This window comes from Astatotilapia calliptera, chromosome 7 (genome assembly GCF_900246225.1).
Source record: "Astatotilapia calliptera chromosome 7, fAstCal1.2, whole genome shotgun sequence".
In the NCBI taxonomy this organism is placed as follows: Eukaryota; Metazoa; Chordata; class Actinopteri; order Cichliformes; family Cichlidae; genus Astatotilapia; species Astatotilapia calliptera.
Genome location: NC_039308.1, coordinates 55,715,954 through 55,732,562, shown reverse-complemented (window position 1 = coordinate 55,732,562; position 16,609 = coordinate 55,715,954). Strand labels below are relative to the sequence as shown.

The 16,609-nt window shown below is 41.0% G+C and overlaps 1 protein-coding gene across 4 annotated transcripts; it reads right to left on the bottom strand.

The window, feature by feature from the left end:
* Positions 1-316: 316 nt before the first annotated feature.
* Positions 317-11,447, bottom strand: tpm1 (tropomyosin 1 (alpha)). Of its 4 annotated transcripts, XM_026175922.1 has the most exons (10): positions 11,184-11,440; positions 10,367-10,492; positions 6,797-6,930; positions 6,423-6,540; positions 6,042-6,112; positions 5,232-5,307; positions 4,973-5,035; positions 4,793-4,862; positions 4,091-4,169; positions 2,260-3,086 (listed from the first exon to the last, which is right to left on the bottom strand). In XM_026175922.1, exons 1-10 carry the CDS (start codon positions 11,295-11,297, stop codon positions 3,083-3,085), a joined length of 855 nt encoding a protein of 284 aa, XP_026031707.1. In that variant the 5' UTR covers positions 11,298-11,440; the 3' UTR covers positions 2,260-3,082. The 4 variants fall into 4 exon arrangements, with proteins under 4 accessions (XP_026031710.1, XP_026031708.1, XP_026031707.1 ...); XM_026175925.1 differs by lacking the exons at positions 2,260-3,086; positions 4,091-4,169; positions 10,367-10,492 and adding exons at positions 317-1,176; positions 10,670-10,795 and having other exon boundaries at positions 11,184-11,447; XM_026175923.1 differs by lacking the exons at positions 2,260-3,086; positions 4,091-4,169 and adding an exon at positions 317-1,176 and having other exon boundaries at positions 11,184-11,441.
* Positions 11,448-16,609: the final 5,162 nt, after the last annotated feature.

The following is a 16,609-nucleotide window of genomic DNA, read 5'->3' as shown; positions in this document are numbered from 1 at the left end:
GTAGCTGTTTTGGGTGAGCTGGAGTGAACCAAAGAAACACATTACAATGCTTTTGAACAGATGGCAGTCAAACTGAGGCCCAAGGAAAAGAAACAAGAGAGAGAAGTTTTGAAAATGCTGCAAAATTAATAGATTTATTTAATTTTTAGCTATTTGAAAAATGTAATACATTTTACATATGGAAAGATAAAATAAAATCTATTAAATAAGCTTTCTCTTTTCTTTTGCACTGCAATCAAGCTTCATTCAACTACAGGTCACCTCTGACGAACAAAACAAAAAGTCTACGTATGTACCACAAACAAAGTTACAAAACTTTCAAAACATGCTTTTATTTATATTTATATTTTTTACATTTTAGATATGATGACACTTGAGACGTCCACATTAAAACAATGCTAGAACAAAGCACTACCGGTACACCAAAAATCATACTATACAGACAAAATGAAACAATTTTGAACCTTGGTTTTAAACAACAACAACAAAAAGAGCTGAAGTCTTGTGCCATTTCTTTAACATTACAGTAGCACCAGTATACATACTGACAGTGACTGTCAGGGTATACATACACTTGTGATGACTTTCATGTGTATATTCACTGGGGTGCAATGACTCTTTTTTAACATAGTTTGTTGTATGAATAATGCTGAGGTTTTACTAAGTGCAAAATTTCTCCACTTTGTCCTTTGGTATGTGCATGATCAAGGCAGAATGCTACGTACCAGATCAGCTTAAATGCAGTTGTAGAAAACAATCTTGTAACCAATGGTACTTGGTCAATGGTCATTTCACCAGATGACTTGTCAAAAAAAAAATCAAGGATTGCAAAAGGCAAAGATAAAAACTGGCTTGCGAAAACAACCGTGTTTCTCAGTTTAGGCTTCATGAGAGGGAATGGTTAAGCGTTACTTCCCCTTTGAGTTCTGCTGAAGGCAGAACGATGCAATAAGAATAGCATCTGGCTGTTTGTTCTCCACCATTGGCAAGGTACGAGAAGAAGGGGTTTACAGTAAGCAAGGTGCAAATACATAAAGCCAAAACCACAGTGTATGTGTGTGTGAGGGGCAAGGGGAGGGGTCAGACCGTGCTTTCACAAATTATTCAGTTCCATTAGAGTCTGGTCCAGCATCTGGTGCATTTCGAGGTTCTCTTCTTTAGCTTGTGATACTTTCTCTGTTAGAACAATCAAAATGAAAACATTTTAATGTCACACAAGCACACACAAGTGAGTCAGCTGGTTAGCTTGTATTAATAATCAAGCTGGCTACATTGTTCAGGTCAGTTGGTAAATCTGAGTGCTTTTTAACCCGACCTGCACAGCACTGACAGCAAACAGAAACACACAGAATAGCAAGCAGTCATGCAGATTACAAATACACTGCAACTGACACAGAACACACAGCAACAGTATACAGGTAGATTATTATAGTGTTGGTTATAACAGTTTATTAATGCCAAACTAAAGGTTAGAAAATTATATGTAAAGATAATCCCTGATTTTTACGGTTTCAAATACACTTCCACCAGCAGCGACACAGACACATCGAGCAGCACAGGCATCGTACTCGGGCAATGCAAACGGAAGAGCTTTGGAGCTTACGCTGGATCCGATTGTCATACGCACACCGAAAGCAAAACCGCAGTGAACGGAACAAACGCATGAACAAGTTAGTCCTCATTCAAGGCCACGCGAAGTTCATTAGAGAGAAGGCGGTTTTTCTCAAGTTGATGGTAGAGGCGATCTTTGCAGTCAGAAAGCAAGTTGAAAAAACAGAGAGAATAGGAAATCAGAGGAAAACAGGAAAAGAGAAAGTGGAATACCCTTTGACATCTACCTTCTCTAGAAAGGAGCACCGAGAGATTGGTTTAATCTTTGTAAAAGGTCTAAATAGCCATAATAATAGATGATATTACAAAATAAAGTATTTTGATGGTTCCTGCTTTTTCTTTTTGTCTGCAAGAGGCGAGCCAGGGCTGTGCATAGAATAAGAAACAGAAGATAGAGCATTGTGACAAAAAAAGAGCCAAAGATCTAAATCCTAAAATGGAACCATTTAAGTTGAAAAATGAAGAAACAGAAAAATAAATCATGAATTCAATCACTACTCTGTCTTGATTATTCACTCAGTTTCCTGTAAGTATCTTTAATGTGGCTGCTAAACCTCAGCCAGTCTTTAGGCCAAATTTGGTTTCATGCTCACTCCTGCTAATCTTGATCTCTCACAATTTATGGCAATGACTTTAATACAAAGAGTCTGAATGTGTCATGGTGTATTTATTTAAATATATGACAAGATACCATATATCATACAAAGCCTGTTTGTCATAATCACTGATGTCAGTCAGTTTCATCCAATATTTCATCGTCAGATGAGGTTCCACAACTCTTACATACTGTTCTGCACGCCAACCATTACTCTACGTTGCCACAGTCTTGCTGATAACAGCCCAACACCAATTACCACCAGCTCAAACATCCTTCCTGCCAATTACTCCCATCACAATACTACATGTTCAAAAGTGCTTGCATGCATCAGTCAACTAGACTCAGCTTTCAGTCAAGTATCTACAGATGCTGGAGGTTTCTGTGCTTTCAGTATTGCTGTGATATTCCTATTATATCAGCTTCACAGAAAAGAAAAACTTTGGACGAAGAAGAAAATGAGCATCGACTGAAATCCATAAAACTACACCAAGGAAGAGTGAGGACCTAGTGGTTTGTTGAGATGCAAGAAAAGAAAAAAAAAGAGAAAATGATTCAATAGCATAACTTAAAATCAAGGCTTCCTGGTTTTATTAGAGCCAGTGAAAAATAAATATGAATGAAAAATAAAAAGGACAGAGAAAAGAGATACAGCTTTACATAGAAGGAAGGACGTTTATTTTTTTTACACAACGCAGAAAGATTCTAGGATTCTGTACAAGTGATGGGATGCAAGTAATGTTGACATGAAGACATGAGGGGGAAAGGGAAGCAAAGACAGAGAGGGAAGGGGGGGGGGAAATGGAGAAAAGGCTGGAGAGAGCAGACAGATGCTGCTCAGCCGGCAGGAGGCGTCTTTGATGAGGTGTAAACAATTTATCTGTGTGGAAGAGAAGAAGTAGAGTGAACCTGGGGGGAGCAGGAGGGGGACCTACGGAAATGTAAAATGCCAACCAAAATACACCAGACACACGGGAGTCACGGAAGGGCACCACAAAAACCACAATGCACAGTATAAATGCATCCTGTGCATTGGAAAACACTTGCAAACACACACACACACTGAAGGGTTGGGGCAAGTCCTTCCTGTGATTACATCAACACCTTCCTGCTACATCACGAGGTGCAGCGCTCAACTGACAGACAGTTGTGGCTCTCATCTTTACACACTGGGAATTTTACTTAGGAAAAACTGTGGGCTCAGCCACACTGGTGCTACGCTATGGCCTCTTCTCCTCACCTGGTATATTGACATAGCAAAGGAGGCTATCACAAACACATGTGTGGGCCTTTCTTCTCAACGGAAGTAGACCATATTAGTAGAAATGGGGACACTACATGTAACCATGAGGATCAGCATGTAAACCAGTTTCAGTGAAAAAAAAAAATCATTATTGCAGTTTTTGTCAATCAACAGCTTGCATGCATTGCTTAAGAAGTGAAAATGTCCAACGATATTACAATGGGCATTTGAACATAAACTCATAAAAGAATCTAAATATTATCATGCTGCGTTCTGCTCATGCATGAACTGACTTCATTCGTTTTTTTCTGTACTCTCAAATGTCAAAGATACTGACACAAAAGGCATACAGTATCATCATAAGGACACAATTAAAGACAGGATTATCTATTACAGGAGCAGCTCAAGTACAGAGGGAACAAATTTCTGTTTTAAGACTTGAAACTTTATATATAAGACTATATATAAAAAAGGAATTTTAGTATAGATGAGATGTTTAGTTCTAGTGAGCATGTAAAATAATAAATGAGGGAGACAAAAGAGGTGAGACATTTGATGTGTAGGTAACACAGGTGCAGGCCAGAGGCGAGAGAGGGGGCATGATGGTGGAAACAAGCAGGTACGGCAAGTAGAAAAATTACATGGAAGTCATGTCGTTGAGGGCGTGGTCCAGCTCCTCGCTGATGGCCTTGTACTTCAGTTTCTGGGCATACAACTCATCTATTGGTGGGCCAGGAGTGAAAGGTTCATGTTGGGGGTGGGGCGGGAGGTAGGGCGGTGATTGAAAGCAAAAGGTGGAGGAGGAACATGACACAAGGAGGTGGAAGGTGAAGCATCCAGACCATTTGCAGGACAGGGAAGGAAAAAAAAACATGGAGAGAGGACAGAAAAACGAGGGGGGAAAAAAGGAAACAAAGTTACACCAGAAAGACAGAGTGGATGTGCAGCAGATCTAAGGTTAGATTCTTCAGCACCATTGAGAAATGGGCTGTATTTCACTGCAATGTGGTGCTTATAAGACTAAATCAACACCTAAGCCTGATATCGCTGCTTAACTTTAAAACCACCCATTCCTAACTGGAACTGAAAAAAGCAACCAACTAAATGTAATAGTGAAAGAATAAGAAGTACCAAAATAGAAATAAGATGCTGTCTGAAAAAAAAAGAGAAGATGAAACAGGATAGAGTTCAAAAAGAAATGTGAAAAAGGGACCTAGGAGATTTTTTGAAACACTTACCCAAAACACTTCCAATGATACAATAAACATTGGAAAAATAATCATAGTAGCATTCTGAGTTTGGAGGCAGAAAAGCAAGCAAACAAAAAACCCCAAAAAGCATACCTTCCAGGTCATCAATGGTCTTCTCAAGCTTGGCTACTGATCTCTCAGCGAACTCAGCACGAGTCTCAGCCTGCATTACAGAGACAGATTCAGAAGTCAGTCCAACACTTGATGTGGAAACTTGTGTAAATTATCCTGGTGTGAGTCTAAAACACCAGATGGGGCATTGTGAAACTGTACCTCCTTCAGCTTGTCAGTGAGGACCTTGATCTCCTCCTCATACTTGTCCTCCTTCTGTGAGTACTGTGGGTCAAAAGCAACAACAGCTATAAGGAATCGCAAACATGTGCGTTGAGATAAATACTTTCACTGCATTTATAGAAATGAGTTTAAAAAAAAAAACAGAAGTGAAGAGGCTCTTCTGCGCCCCATCCATCAAGTCTGCAGGGGAGCTGCAAGGGTTTGACAGCATGCAGTCGCCCGGAAGGATAGCACGTACCTTCTCAGCCTGTGCCTCCAGTGACTTCAGGTTGTTGGTCACAGTTTTCAACTCTTCCTCAAGCTCAGAGCATTTGCTGGTGTTTTAGGGGATAAAGTTGCCAAGGACGAGTAGGAAAAAGGAGGGAGACGACGATGGACAGATCCGAAGGTAGACACAAATAAAAAGGTGGAGGGAAAAAGAAGAAAGGAGGGGGAGAGGAAACAAAATAATAAATAAAAACTACAGGGTTTTAACAAGGAGGGAACGCCAAGTACCTCAAAAGTGCCTTAACAGAGCAGGAATGTGAGAAAACACAGTAGCAGTGTGTTTTTTATCTGTTTGGATTGAAATATCATACTTTTCTGTGGTGTTATTCTTGCACAGCCCCTGCCATGTTAGGCATGAAACAGTCTAATTGCACTTGGAATTAAAGAGCACAATGAAGGAGAGGAGCAAGCACAGCAAGCAAAGCAGTGAGAAGAGCCACTCAGAGAGACAAGTGTGTTATGCTTTCTGTTTGCAGTACCTGTATGACTGTGGAGTCTAGTGATTTCATGCTTTGCTCCAAAACCCTTAGCTCATCCTCCACTCTTCGAGCACGCCTGTTAGTGGGTGTGGCGCGCATGTGCAAGCCAAAACCATTCAAACCACGAGGGGCATGCAAATAATCAGCACATACAGTAAGAACACAGGGCACACTGTTCAAATGGAAACAACTACTAGACTTTTAAGTGTTAGCGCTCGAAGCTTCCTGAGTATTTCAATTCCAGCATACGTGCAAGTTTAAGCAAAGATTTTGTGTGTGAAAAAAAAGGCAAAAGGACTTACCCTTCTGACAGCTCAGCGCGCTCCTCTGTACGCTCCAGATCACCCTCAATGATGACCAGTTTACGGGCAACCTTTTGGTGTAGCACAACAACGTTTTTAGAAAAAAGAACCATGAAATGACTGTGAGAAAGTTAGCACTGGGTTACATCCAGCCCAGAGTGTTTCACCCGCTTACGATTATTCTTGCAACTCCGATTCTGGTGAATTATAAACAAGGTTTAAAGGATACAGGACATATTATAAACTTTCCAGTGAAAATTCAAGTGTTATAACTGGGTAAAAACAAGTTTAACAGAATGAAGAGCTCAGGGTTGTTATAACTGAATTAACGTCTGTTGCAGAGCTATCAATTTCAAAGCTAAATGCTTAAAAAAAACTCGCCTCCTCATATTTGCGGTCAGCCTCCTCAGCGATGTGTTTGGCCTCTTTCAGCTGGATCTCCTGCAGCTCCATCTTCTCCTCGTCCTTCATGGCCCTGTTCTCAATGACCTTCATGCCTCTGTGTGCGGGAACAGTCAAAGAATGTTAAGAATTAAGTGGTGAGACCTGACAGACTTCCTGCAGTTTTCCCTGAGGACCCATATGTGGTTAAATAGTAGTGCTGGCAAGTAAATCTTTAATGTGCTCCTAAGGTGAATACTTAAATGTTTTCCGATATTAAAAAAGAGCAGAGGCACTTCTACAAAGGAGTGGAAACATGTTCACATGGCCTGTTTACCTCCCTCTCTGAGCCTGAGCTGCCTCACAAAACTCACCTCTCACTCTCATCAGCAGCCTTCTCAGCCTCCTCCAGCTTGGTCAGAGCAGTAGCCAGACGCTCCTGAGCACGATCCAACTCCTCCTCAACCAGCTGGATACGTCTGTTAAGGGAAGCGACCTCTCCCTCAGCCTAAGGAAAGAAGAAACATCATGTCGGGAGATTGTTTTTGCGGGTATGCTCAACAAATCAGTCACATATAGCACAACAAGAAAGTCGGTCCAAAGAAAGCAACCGGTGAATGTATTTGTTTATTAGAGTAGGTGTCGCCACCATTGTTTTTATGCCCACTGAGAGAGTGTAATCGTGGTTGTTCTGAAGTGTTATCTGTGAGCCACCTGTTGGGAAAAGCCCTCCCACCAGGCCTACTCCTCATTGACTATGTATAATGATAATTTCCCCAAACTAACATAAGGCTGAATGCCGCGCCTCATTACTGAGCTCCCCTGAGAGGACATTAACAAGGCTCAAGTCAAAAGGGCCTGGCACAATTAATGAATTCTGAAAATGACTGCTTGCATTGTACAGCTACAAAGTAGGCTCCCTGGGGTTTGAAACATTTAAGTGTAATTTATCTGGTCATCAGTGTAAGCTATGGAATCTGTGTTAAATGAGGTGGTATCTTTGCAGAAAAGCTGATATACACGAGCACACATTGAAAAAAAAGGTGGGTCTTTTTATGATTATTCAAACGTGTAGCTACTTCTGCTTTCTGACACTGCTCAGCAGGGATCAAGACCTGCACTGGTGTCACTGAAAAGCGGATATTCGGCAGAAGCCTGCACACGAGGCAAAAGTCTTTTCAGAAGCTTTCCCCTGCAGCCTTAGGTTAAAGTGTGCAGCGCTGGGCCAGAATGCACTGGATGTTTTTAAAGCACGATGAGGAAGTTTCTAATGACCTATAAACCCATTAGTGGTCACTACTATTTCTAATACATTACAGTTTGTCAACATTAATTACAAGCTGTTACACTAAGCCTGAGATTAACTCTGACTGCTGCGAGCCTGTGCACTAAGATTTATTTCCCGTATAGATAACTACCGCTATGTTCTGTTGCTCGTTGCTGTGAAACTATATTGTCCTTATAAGGGCAAGTCAAAGAGCATAAGCTGACAGAGCACACTGGCACCTTCAAATGTTGCCACAGTGGTAGTTTCCTGGTTGCTGAAAATACTTTATTCAAATGTGTGGCCTGCTCCTGGTTGGGCTGGAGCAATGAATTAAAGGATCGCAATATATGTGTATATATATATATATATATATATATATATATATATATATATATATATATATATATATATATATATATATATATATATATAAAAACAGTCAGGTTTACCGGTAAAGGAAATGCAAGTGAACTCGTTTAAGGAGATGAGACAATACAATGACACAAAGTGCCACAGTTGCTGCTGAGCCAACAGGGCATCAGCGGCCTAACGTTGCCAATTAGAGGCGCTTATCCAGGAGCAGCGGGCTATCAAAGCTTCATCTGAGACTTGCGGTGGCACACGGAGAGCCAAGTAAAAGCTCAGCTTCCAGCACTGGGGTGGGTCAAGAGCAATCCCGCTATCTCACTGTGTATCAATTCAAACTATGGCCCTACATGAACTCTACACAAGTGCACAGGAAATGATACAGAGAGAGAGAGACAAAAAGGAGGCAATTGTGCGCTCGCAGGTAGGCTCTAAGCGCGGTAAACATGCTTACTTGTTCCCTGGCTTTCCTGTGCGCAAGCAACTCCTTCTGTAATCTCTCGGCTCTGTCTTCAGCACCGTCTGCCTGCTCTTGTAAGGATTTGATCTTTCGTTTCACTGCATCCAGCGATGTCACTCCTGCCATTGTTTATGTACCGTTGTATATACTTAGATATATAATATAAAAAACAGGACTACACTTTTGCGCTGCAGCACAGTTTCCGAGAATTTCACCAGGAACGAGGTGACGTCCTTGGTTGTGCAGAGGGCTGCGTGAAGAGAGGCGAAAGAGTGCGCAAGCCTTCTGGAGACGCACTGTGCAGTGAATGTATTTACCAGGAAGTACGGTGATTTCAAACGAAGCATGAAAAAATAACCGGTATTCTGCGGGGTTGTACAAAACTTTAGACCGCGATAACATGCTGCACTGCCACTATAAAATAATAAAATGTAATAAAATGTAAAAGATACAAAATACCAATGCTGTTTAATGACGTGAACACACCCAGACCCACACACAACGGAGCGTACTCGTAGCGTACACTGTGCTACAGCCCCCTCTGCGGGTCAGCCGCGAGCAGTACATACGTGGCAGTGAAATGTTTTGGAGAGTGCAGGACATTCAATAAGTCTTCACTGGCTACAGTAATTACAGGCTGCCGTTGAAACTTTGCAAATATCACGGAACAACCAATCCTAAAATATGTAAGGGAAAAACAAGTCCATAAAACACAAGTAGTAGTTAAAGTTACTCGAACAACCCACAAACTATCTGGTAAATATCTTTTTCTTTTGGGGTGGGGTGGGGGGTGGGGGGGCACCACAATACGCTTTCTATAGGGAATGAAATGTCCAATCAAATACGAGCTGAGAAGACTCAATTACTCAATTGACTTTTGACCCACTTTGGCCTAACCACCCACCTACCCCCTACTTTGAGATCCAATTAAAAGATTATTACAGCTTGTTTCCCCTCTGCAACCGGATTCGTCTGATTGAGTTTTATAAGCAAACGTCTCTATCTGCCGAACTTGATGTTGGCCGTCACCTCTTGTCATTCGAGGGACCCCTGTCGTAAAAACCTAACTTTATGAGGCCATTAAGATGACAAAATCTAAATTCTTTACATAATTTATTTTATTTATTTATTTATTTATTTTTGTCACGCATTTATTACCAAGGGGATAAAACAGTGGGGCAACAAAACAAAGTTTTCTTCTTCTTTTTTAAAGAACTTTTTATTCAATCGAGAAAAAAAAATGCTGCAGCTTTCTTTTCCTTTCTTTTTTCCTTTTTAATTTGTGTGCTGCCCAAGACTTTTTGATAGGGAACCGTTTTTTCCTTTGGTCAGCAAAGAGCGCAGCACGCAGATGTGAGCTCTATCTTGACCATATATAGCAGTGGGCTATATTTATCTAGGCGCTTGAGCTTTTTGGGAAGGCTGTGAGTTCAGTCTGCATGACTTATCGCTCTGAAAAGACCTAAAAGGCGGAGATCACGGTCCACAAACACGAGAGATTGTTACAAATTTGTACAGAAATACCGACGAGGCTCCAGGGGAGGATGAACTGAGTTTAAAAATAGATGTTTTGAAAGTGCTATATTTGAACAATTAAACCGACTTTCTTTGGACTGTGATTGTGCGTGTGACAATTTAAGAAACGACAGTTCCAACTACGGGTCTAAATGGTTGATTAAAAACAAACAAACAAACAAATAAATAAAAGTTTGTAGTGTATCAGCTTTGGGGAAAAACCCATCCACAGATTGGAGCAGTGGTGGTGAACTGTCGCTTCCCTTAGAGGTGGCAGAATGAAGATGTGGGGTAGCGTGTAGGAATGGTGCCATTGTAAATCCCTTCCTTACTTACATCGGTGGCTTTCTTCTCAGCCAGCTCAAGTTTCTCCTGGGCATCTTTAAGAGCCTCGGAGTACTTGTCCAACTCATCCTCAGTTCCCTTCAGTTTCTTCTGCAGAGCTACCAAATCGTCCTCAAGCTGAGTTTCAGTGCAGGACAGTTTCAGGGGTGATCAGCGGAGGGTCGGAGTTGCGTGAGCGCGCACAGGCGCAAAAGCGCATACACACAGAGAAGAGAGAGAGACAGGGGACAGCACACGGAAAAGAAAGAGACAGGAGAAAAGTTAGGGAAGCCCATGCACTTCAGGATCAGATACCTTGGTGGCGACCTCCTCAGCAGTCAGCAGCTTTTCTTCAGCTGTTTGGAACTCCTCGAGCACTTTATCTCTTTCGTCCTCAGTTATACGCAATTTCTTTTCCATCTCTCTTATATCGTCCTCTAACTTCACATGCATATGAACAAATTATACAGTTAAACAGAATATAACAGAAACATGCAGTTTTCAACGATCAAGTGACATTTCTCTTAAATTGACTTAATCAAAAATGATTTCTGGGTTATATGGTTTATGGATTACATCAACAGTTGCTAAAACAGTGGAGAGGATGATTTCTTTTTTATCATTCTTCAAAAATGACATTAAAAATGCAAAAAAAATGTTTAAAGGATGGATTATTCTTAATTTTAATCCTTAACTGGGATTATCCATGAAAATAATTAATCCGTTTTAAGGAGGCGGTCCATTTAAACTGGTATTCCTGCATTTTTACTGCATCTTTCGGGTTTTCCCACAAAAGGAAGAAGGACAAAAAAAAAAAAAAACAGCCGACCTGTTTGCTTCTGTCCTCTGCTGCTTTCTTGTCTGACTCGGCCTGCTCAGCTCTGTCCAAGGCATTCTCCTTGTCGAGCTTGAGCATCTGCATCTTCTTCTTAATGGCATCCATGGCTGCTTAGTGTTGTTCGGCGGCACCGACAAAACGTCCAACGGAAAACCAAGGATAGAGTGGGAGAGGGGCTGGGGCGTCTGTGCCTAACTGAACGCTAAGCTGGAGTGCAGGCTCTGCCTGACTTTGCACTGTCAAATATGTACTTTCAAGGTGGTGGTGGTGGGGGAGTGACTGGATTCCTTTGGACATCCAATACTTTTTGGGAGGAGGCGTGTGTGGGTGCTCCGGCGTTTTTTTAAGGATCTGCTTGGCTATTCGTTGCTCCTATACATCTGAGACGCCTTTATATGGGGTGTGACGAGTATGGGTATGCTCCCACGGAAAGGGTTCCTGCCATTTAATGTCAGAGAAGATGCAGAAAAAGACTGTTTACGTTTGCGTTAACGCCCCGGTCACCCATTTAAAAGCAACATGCAGCCTATGTCTCTGAATTGAGTGGCCTGCACTTTCCCAAAGTTTCTGAAAGTTGGCATATGTTTAATTTGCAAGGAAATTACGTTTTCTGGCCTTATTTCACAGTGGCAGTGCCTTCCTGTTTTCCTGCATCTCTTCTTACTTTGGAAAAGCTGGGAGAGGGACCAGAGCCAGCTGCAGAACAAGCTTTTGTCACCGTGTAGTCTATGGTAGCTCTTTATCTCTGCCTGAGTGTGTTTGGGTGGCTGAGTGTAAGTTCGCTTGGAATATGCTGTAGTGGCTCTCTGTGATATGAGATGCTTTTGGTTAGCCACGCAAGCCCTAGAGGCATTGTTCACAGTCCAGGGGGCTCAACAGAGGGAAGTGTTTACCTGATAATGTATCAGATATCCCTCATGTAAACCGTTGATGTGTCATTTGTCTGGCATCACAGCATCCTGGCAGCTTTGTACTTCAATAAGAGCGGCTAAGTCACTGATTGGCTTGTGATTTGTGAAATGTTTACTGTTTTAAAAACTAATGAAGAAGACAATTTCACATCATATTGCATATTTATTACTAGCCTTACTAAATTTAAGCAATTATTATTCAATGCGATTATAACAATATGCCTAACAGAAATTATATCAAGTAATGATCCCTCTGCAGTAACTTAGTGAAAAGTCAAAGCACACTACGGTGACTGAGGACACTCCAAGTGTCTTTTAGTCTTCTCAAGGATATTTTTAGGATCGACTTTTCTTCCATGCACCTGCCTTAGTCTGTAATGGATCCAAGACACTGTGCCAAGAGTGGAAGGTCTAAAGGCATTAGATATGTCTCTTAAAATAATCGCTGTCTTGCTCAGGCTTTGGCCTGTTTTATAGAATATTGTTGCTATGCTTAGCAGACTGAATAAAAGAAATAATTACATAATAAGGAGCAAATTATGATTTTTACAGTGCCAGAGAAAGATGAGACTTCTTATCCTATTGATTTATTTGTCTCTTTCCAATTTAGCCATTAGTGGTTGTTTTTTTGTTTGTTTGTTTTACATTTGACTGTCATGAGCCCTAAAAGAAAATGCATTTTGCTAATCTGGGGACAGCCTTTGTTTTCTAATTATTAATGGCAATGAAAGACACTGTTTACAGAGTTTGTGTCTAATTGCTTTTCTCTCACACTAAAATCAAAGCTCTGGAAAGCTTTTCTCTATAAATAAGGAAGTCTGCAAGGTTACTGAAGAGGTCTTTCTTGAGTCTTGCATGACTGACTTAGTAAATTAAGCCACTTCATTTATTTAACGCTTTGAGTGTTCAGTCCTTTTTTTGTTTGTTTGTTGCCATATCGTTCACAGTATTGTGGATGTTTCTGGTTACAATACCTATGCACAGTTTGCCATTTATGTTTTCAGTAATGTATAATTTATAGTGCACTGCTGGTTGTTCTTGATTTGGAATTCCATATTCATTATCTTAAACAGTATTTCCAGTTAAAAGGCATGCCAGAGTTCCTGTAGCACCCCTGGAATGAAAATAAGCTCCTTTTATCATGTTTTACTGTAAATCGTTGGCACATTAAGAATGTCCCAGGGCCTAATATGTTTATTTTGAATGAAATCCAGATATTAGTGAAAACCTGCCGAGCTCCAAGTTGCATTCCACTGGAAAATTAAAGGTACTCTCACAGCTGAAGGTAACACTTAAGTTTTCTTTCATTTTTACAAATGAGAAAGCAATAACAAACTCTTTCAGTATTTGAGGCTTAAGGCATTTAAGAAAGCCACCACATGGAAAAAGTGTTTTTTTTTCAAGGCTGCAGAATGAAAAAAAGAAAAGAAAAAGAAAAGATCTAGACATGTAATTTTGAGCTCTTTGAAAGAAAAGAAAAAACTCGGTCTCTGAAGCCCATTAAAGCTGCCAACCTTAAATAAGTCTAAGCCTACGTCCTACAATATGCAGCATTGAAGCTGGGATTTAAAGATAAATGCTTTCTTGGGACTTACTTGTTGGAACATTATAAATAACTTCACTCTTATTATGCAGTCTTCTCCCACAAAGCTTTGCCGCATCAGTAAAGAATTTCTTGTGTTGAAAACAGTAAATACTCATTTAAAGGCCATGAATATTCTTAACAATTATCCTTAGAGGTGGAAACAACTGAGGGGAATACAGTCAAGGAAGAATTCCGTCCTACTGTGAGTTGAAAACACAGACTTGCAATCAGACAACTGTTGCCTATTTTCTGGACAGGTCTGGGATACTCTGTCATGTTGGACTTCTGATTGTCTCCCCGTATCATGATTTGGTCTGCAGGAGGGGACAGCTGAGTGAGACAGGTGGGGCTATCGTCATATTCAAATTCAAATCAGTGAAAGCTTTTGCAGCTCACATGTTTCTAAATAAGGGTTTAAAAAAGGATGCCATACATAATCGAATTAGAGCATGTTAAACACATAAATATAGACGCAAAAAGGTCAAAAGCTGGTAGAAAGAAAGTCTTTCAATTACGGACCGTTTGTGATCCTCCCGAATTTAAATGACACAAAGCAGCCATTTGGAGCTGCTTTATAATATTGTAACACTGTAATAGTTAATCTGTTAGTCCTACAATGACAGCCCACTCTGTATGTGGAATGTCCGGTTCTCCTCAGCTGACGCTCTGGGAGTAGCCGAGCTTTACTTGGCCGCTGTGCCTGAACCCATGTTTGCATAAGAAGACACTTGGGAGAGATATTCAGGGTCTAGTCATGGCTTAAATGTTACTACATTAGAGAAAGGATCCATTTGCTTCTGTTCTGTTTATTGTGTTGTGTGCATTTACAAAGGTTATTGGATGCAAAGACTGGAAGTTCTTCCAGGAAAACACTTAAAAACTTTCCTGAGGTTTTGCCATATGCTTTGAAACCACAAGCCAACTTGTGAGTGATTATTTTCTAATGATGCACGGTATTACTGATTGCACCGATACACAGCAGTGAACGTTTCAAGGGCGGTTCTCCTCCATGTTGAGTGCATGGCTGCTGAGTGAAGTACAGTGATTGCAGACCCCTCGTCAAATACCATCTTAAGGTTTCTGCAGACATCATCCAGATATATATAGAGAGAAAACTTCTTGGCCCTTTGGGACGGTACCCCCGTGATTAGATAGCTCCATGCAGGGGCATTTAGCATAGCAAAAACTGAGATGGGGTTCTGGGAGGGTGCAACTTAAGATGTAACCCAAGCCCAGCCCATGCCCTACTGATGATTGGTTTATCCACAGTAATGTTCCACTGACATATACTGGTAGTCGTAAGACTTGAACTGGTTTATTATTGAGCACAGGTGGACATCTAACCATGTGGACATCCAACCATGGCACAGAGACAGCTACAGTATTTAACTTGATGGATAGTTGCAATAAGGCTGTGACACTTTGAGTCACTCCTTTTTGTGTGGTGATAAATCTGTCATTAAGGGTGTAAATCACACCGGCACGTTCCTTGTTCTGTTTTAATCCCAGCAAACCTATTGTTTAAATGACAAACACTGAAAGTACAGTATGAGCTGATCAGAATTCACAGTTTTCGCCAAAGGCAAATTCCTTTGGTATGAAGGTCAACCTAATTCAGCTGCAGGTGTTCCACTGAAGATGGGTAGCTTTCTTCCAGTGCCAAGATTTTGCTACAGCACAAGTAGGTGCTGTTAAAAGAAAGGATCTGTCATCCCACAGGCTGTGGAAAGAAAATCCTCTTACAGTCCACGAATGAGACACAAACCTTTCAGTTTTATAAAAAACACATATGTCTATGATGCTCCCTGGGAGTCCTGAAATAAATTTCTAAATGCATTTTTGAAATTCATAATCGGTCAAAGCTGAGATTTAAAGCTCATTTTTCAAGTTTGCAGAAAAGCCTCTGTGACAATACCAAAGCCACAACAAGTTATTGAGAAAAAGCTGAGCTATGGAGGAAAATTCCAAAAGTTAACACGTTCAGTAGAGCAAACACAAATGTGGGTAGAAGTCATAATGGAGGAATATTTGTGGCCTCGGCAGGGCGCCTCCCAGACAGTTTGTTTGTGTTCTTCCCCTCTTAGAGGGGGGACACACAGAGAGGGAAGATTGTAAGCCATATCTGATGCTGCTCAGTCAGCTTAGACTAGAAGCGGGTGGGGTTGGCATCTGTGGGGAACTGTCACGATTCATTTCACACTTATGTGGGATGCCATGCCACAATCCTAGTGTAAAATCAAATTCTCAAAAGCCAAGAAATGTCAAGGCACGAATAGTGAAAGGAAAAAAAACAAAACACTGATTTGTGAGACAGTCAGCTTTACAAATATGTCTCCAGCAAAATCAAATTTTTTGGCCTTTGTTTTTATTTGTACACAGAAGGGCGAGTCAAGCCGGAAGTGCAGTGAACTGTTGTTTACAGGCAGCTTTGACATCTCCCGGTTCCAGATAAGGAGTCCAAAAATTTACTCTTGGTGGATTTAAAGCTGTTAAAACATTTTTCTAAACCTCTTTCCTGTGTGTTTTTCTATCATTAACTTAAATGCCCATCTATTGCTTTGTGCTTGCTGACGTACTCAACCAATTATTGTCGCATTGTACATCTGAGTTCGCAGCTGCCGAATATCTCGAGGATAGCTCTATTCAAATATTTGCCTTCAATCTTTTGCCCTTCGTGTCACAGGGCTAGAAGTTTCCGTGTTTGCGCACGAACGAAAAACCTTTCATATATGTGTCCATATATGGGCTCTCTGGTGTAAGTGAGGTAGACATATGAGAGGGCTAACTTGCGGGGGCTTTTTGTGAGGTCCAAAAGCATACTCGATATTTCTTTTCATTCCTTGGGGCTATAAAATGTCTTGGTATGCACTTCTAGCTCAGCCACTGTTCTCCCTGCCTGTCAGAGCTCTCTGGCACGGATG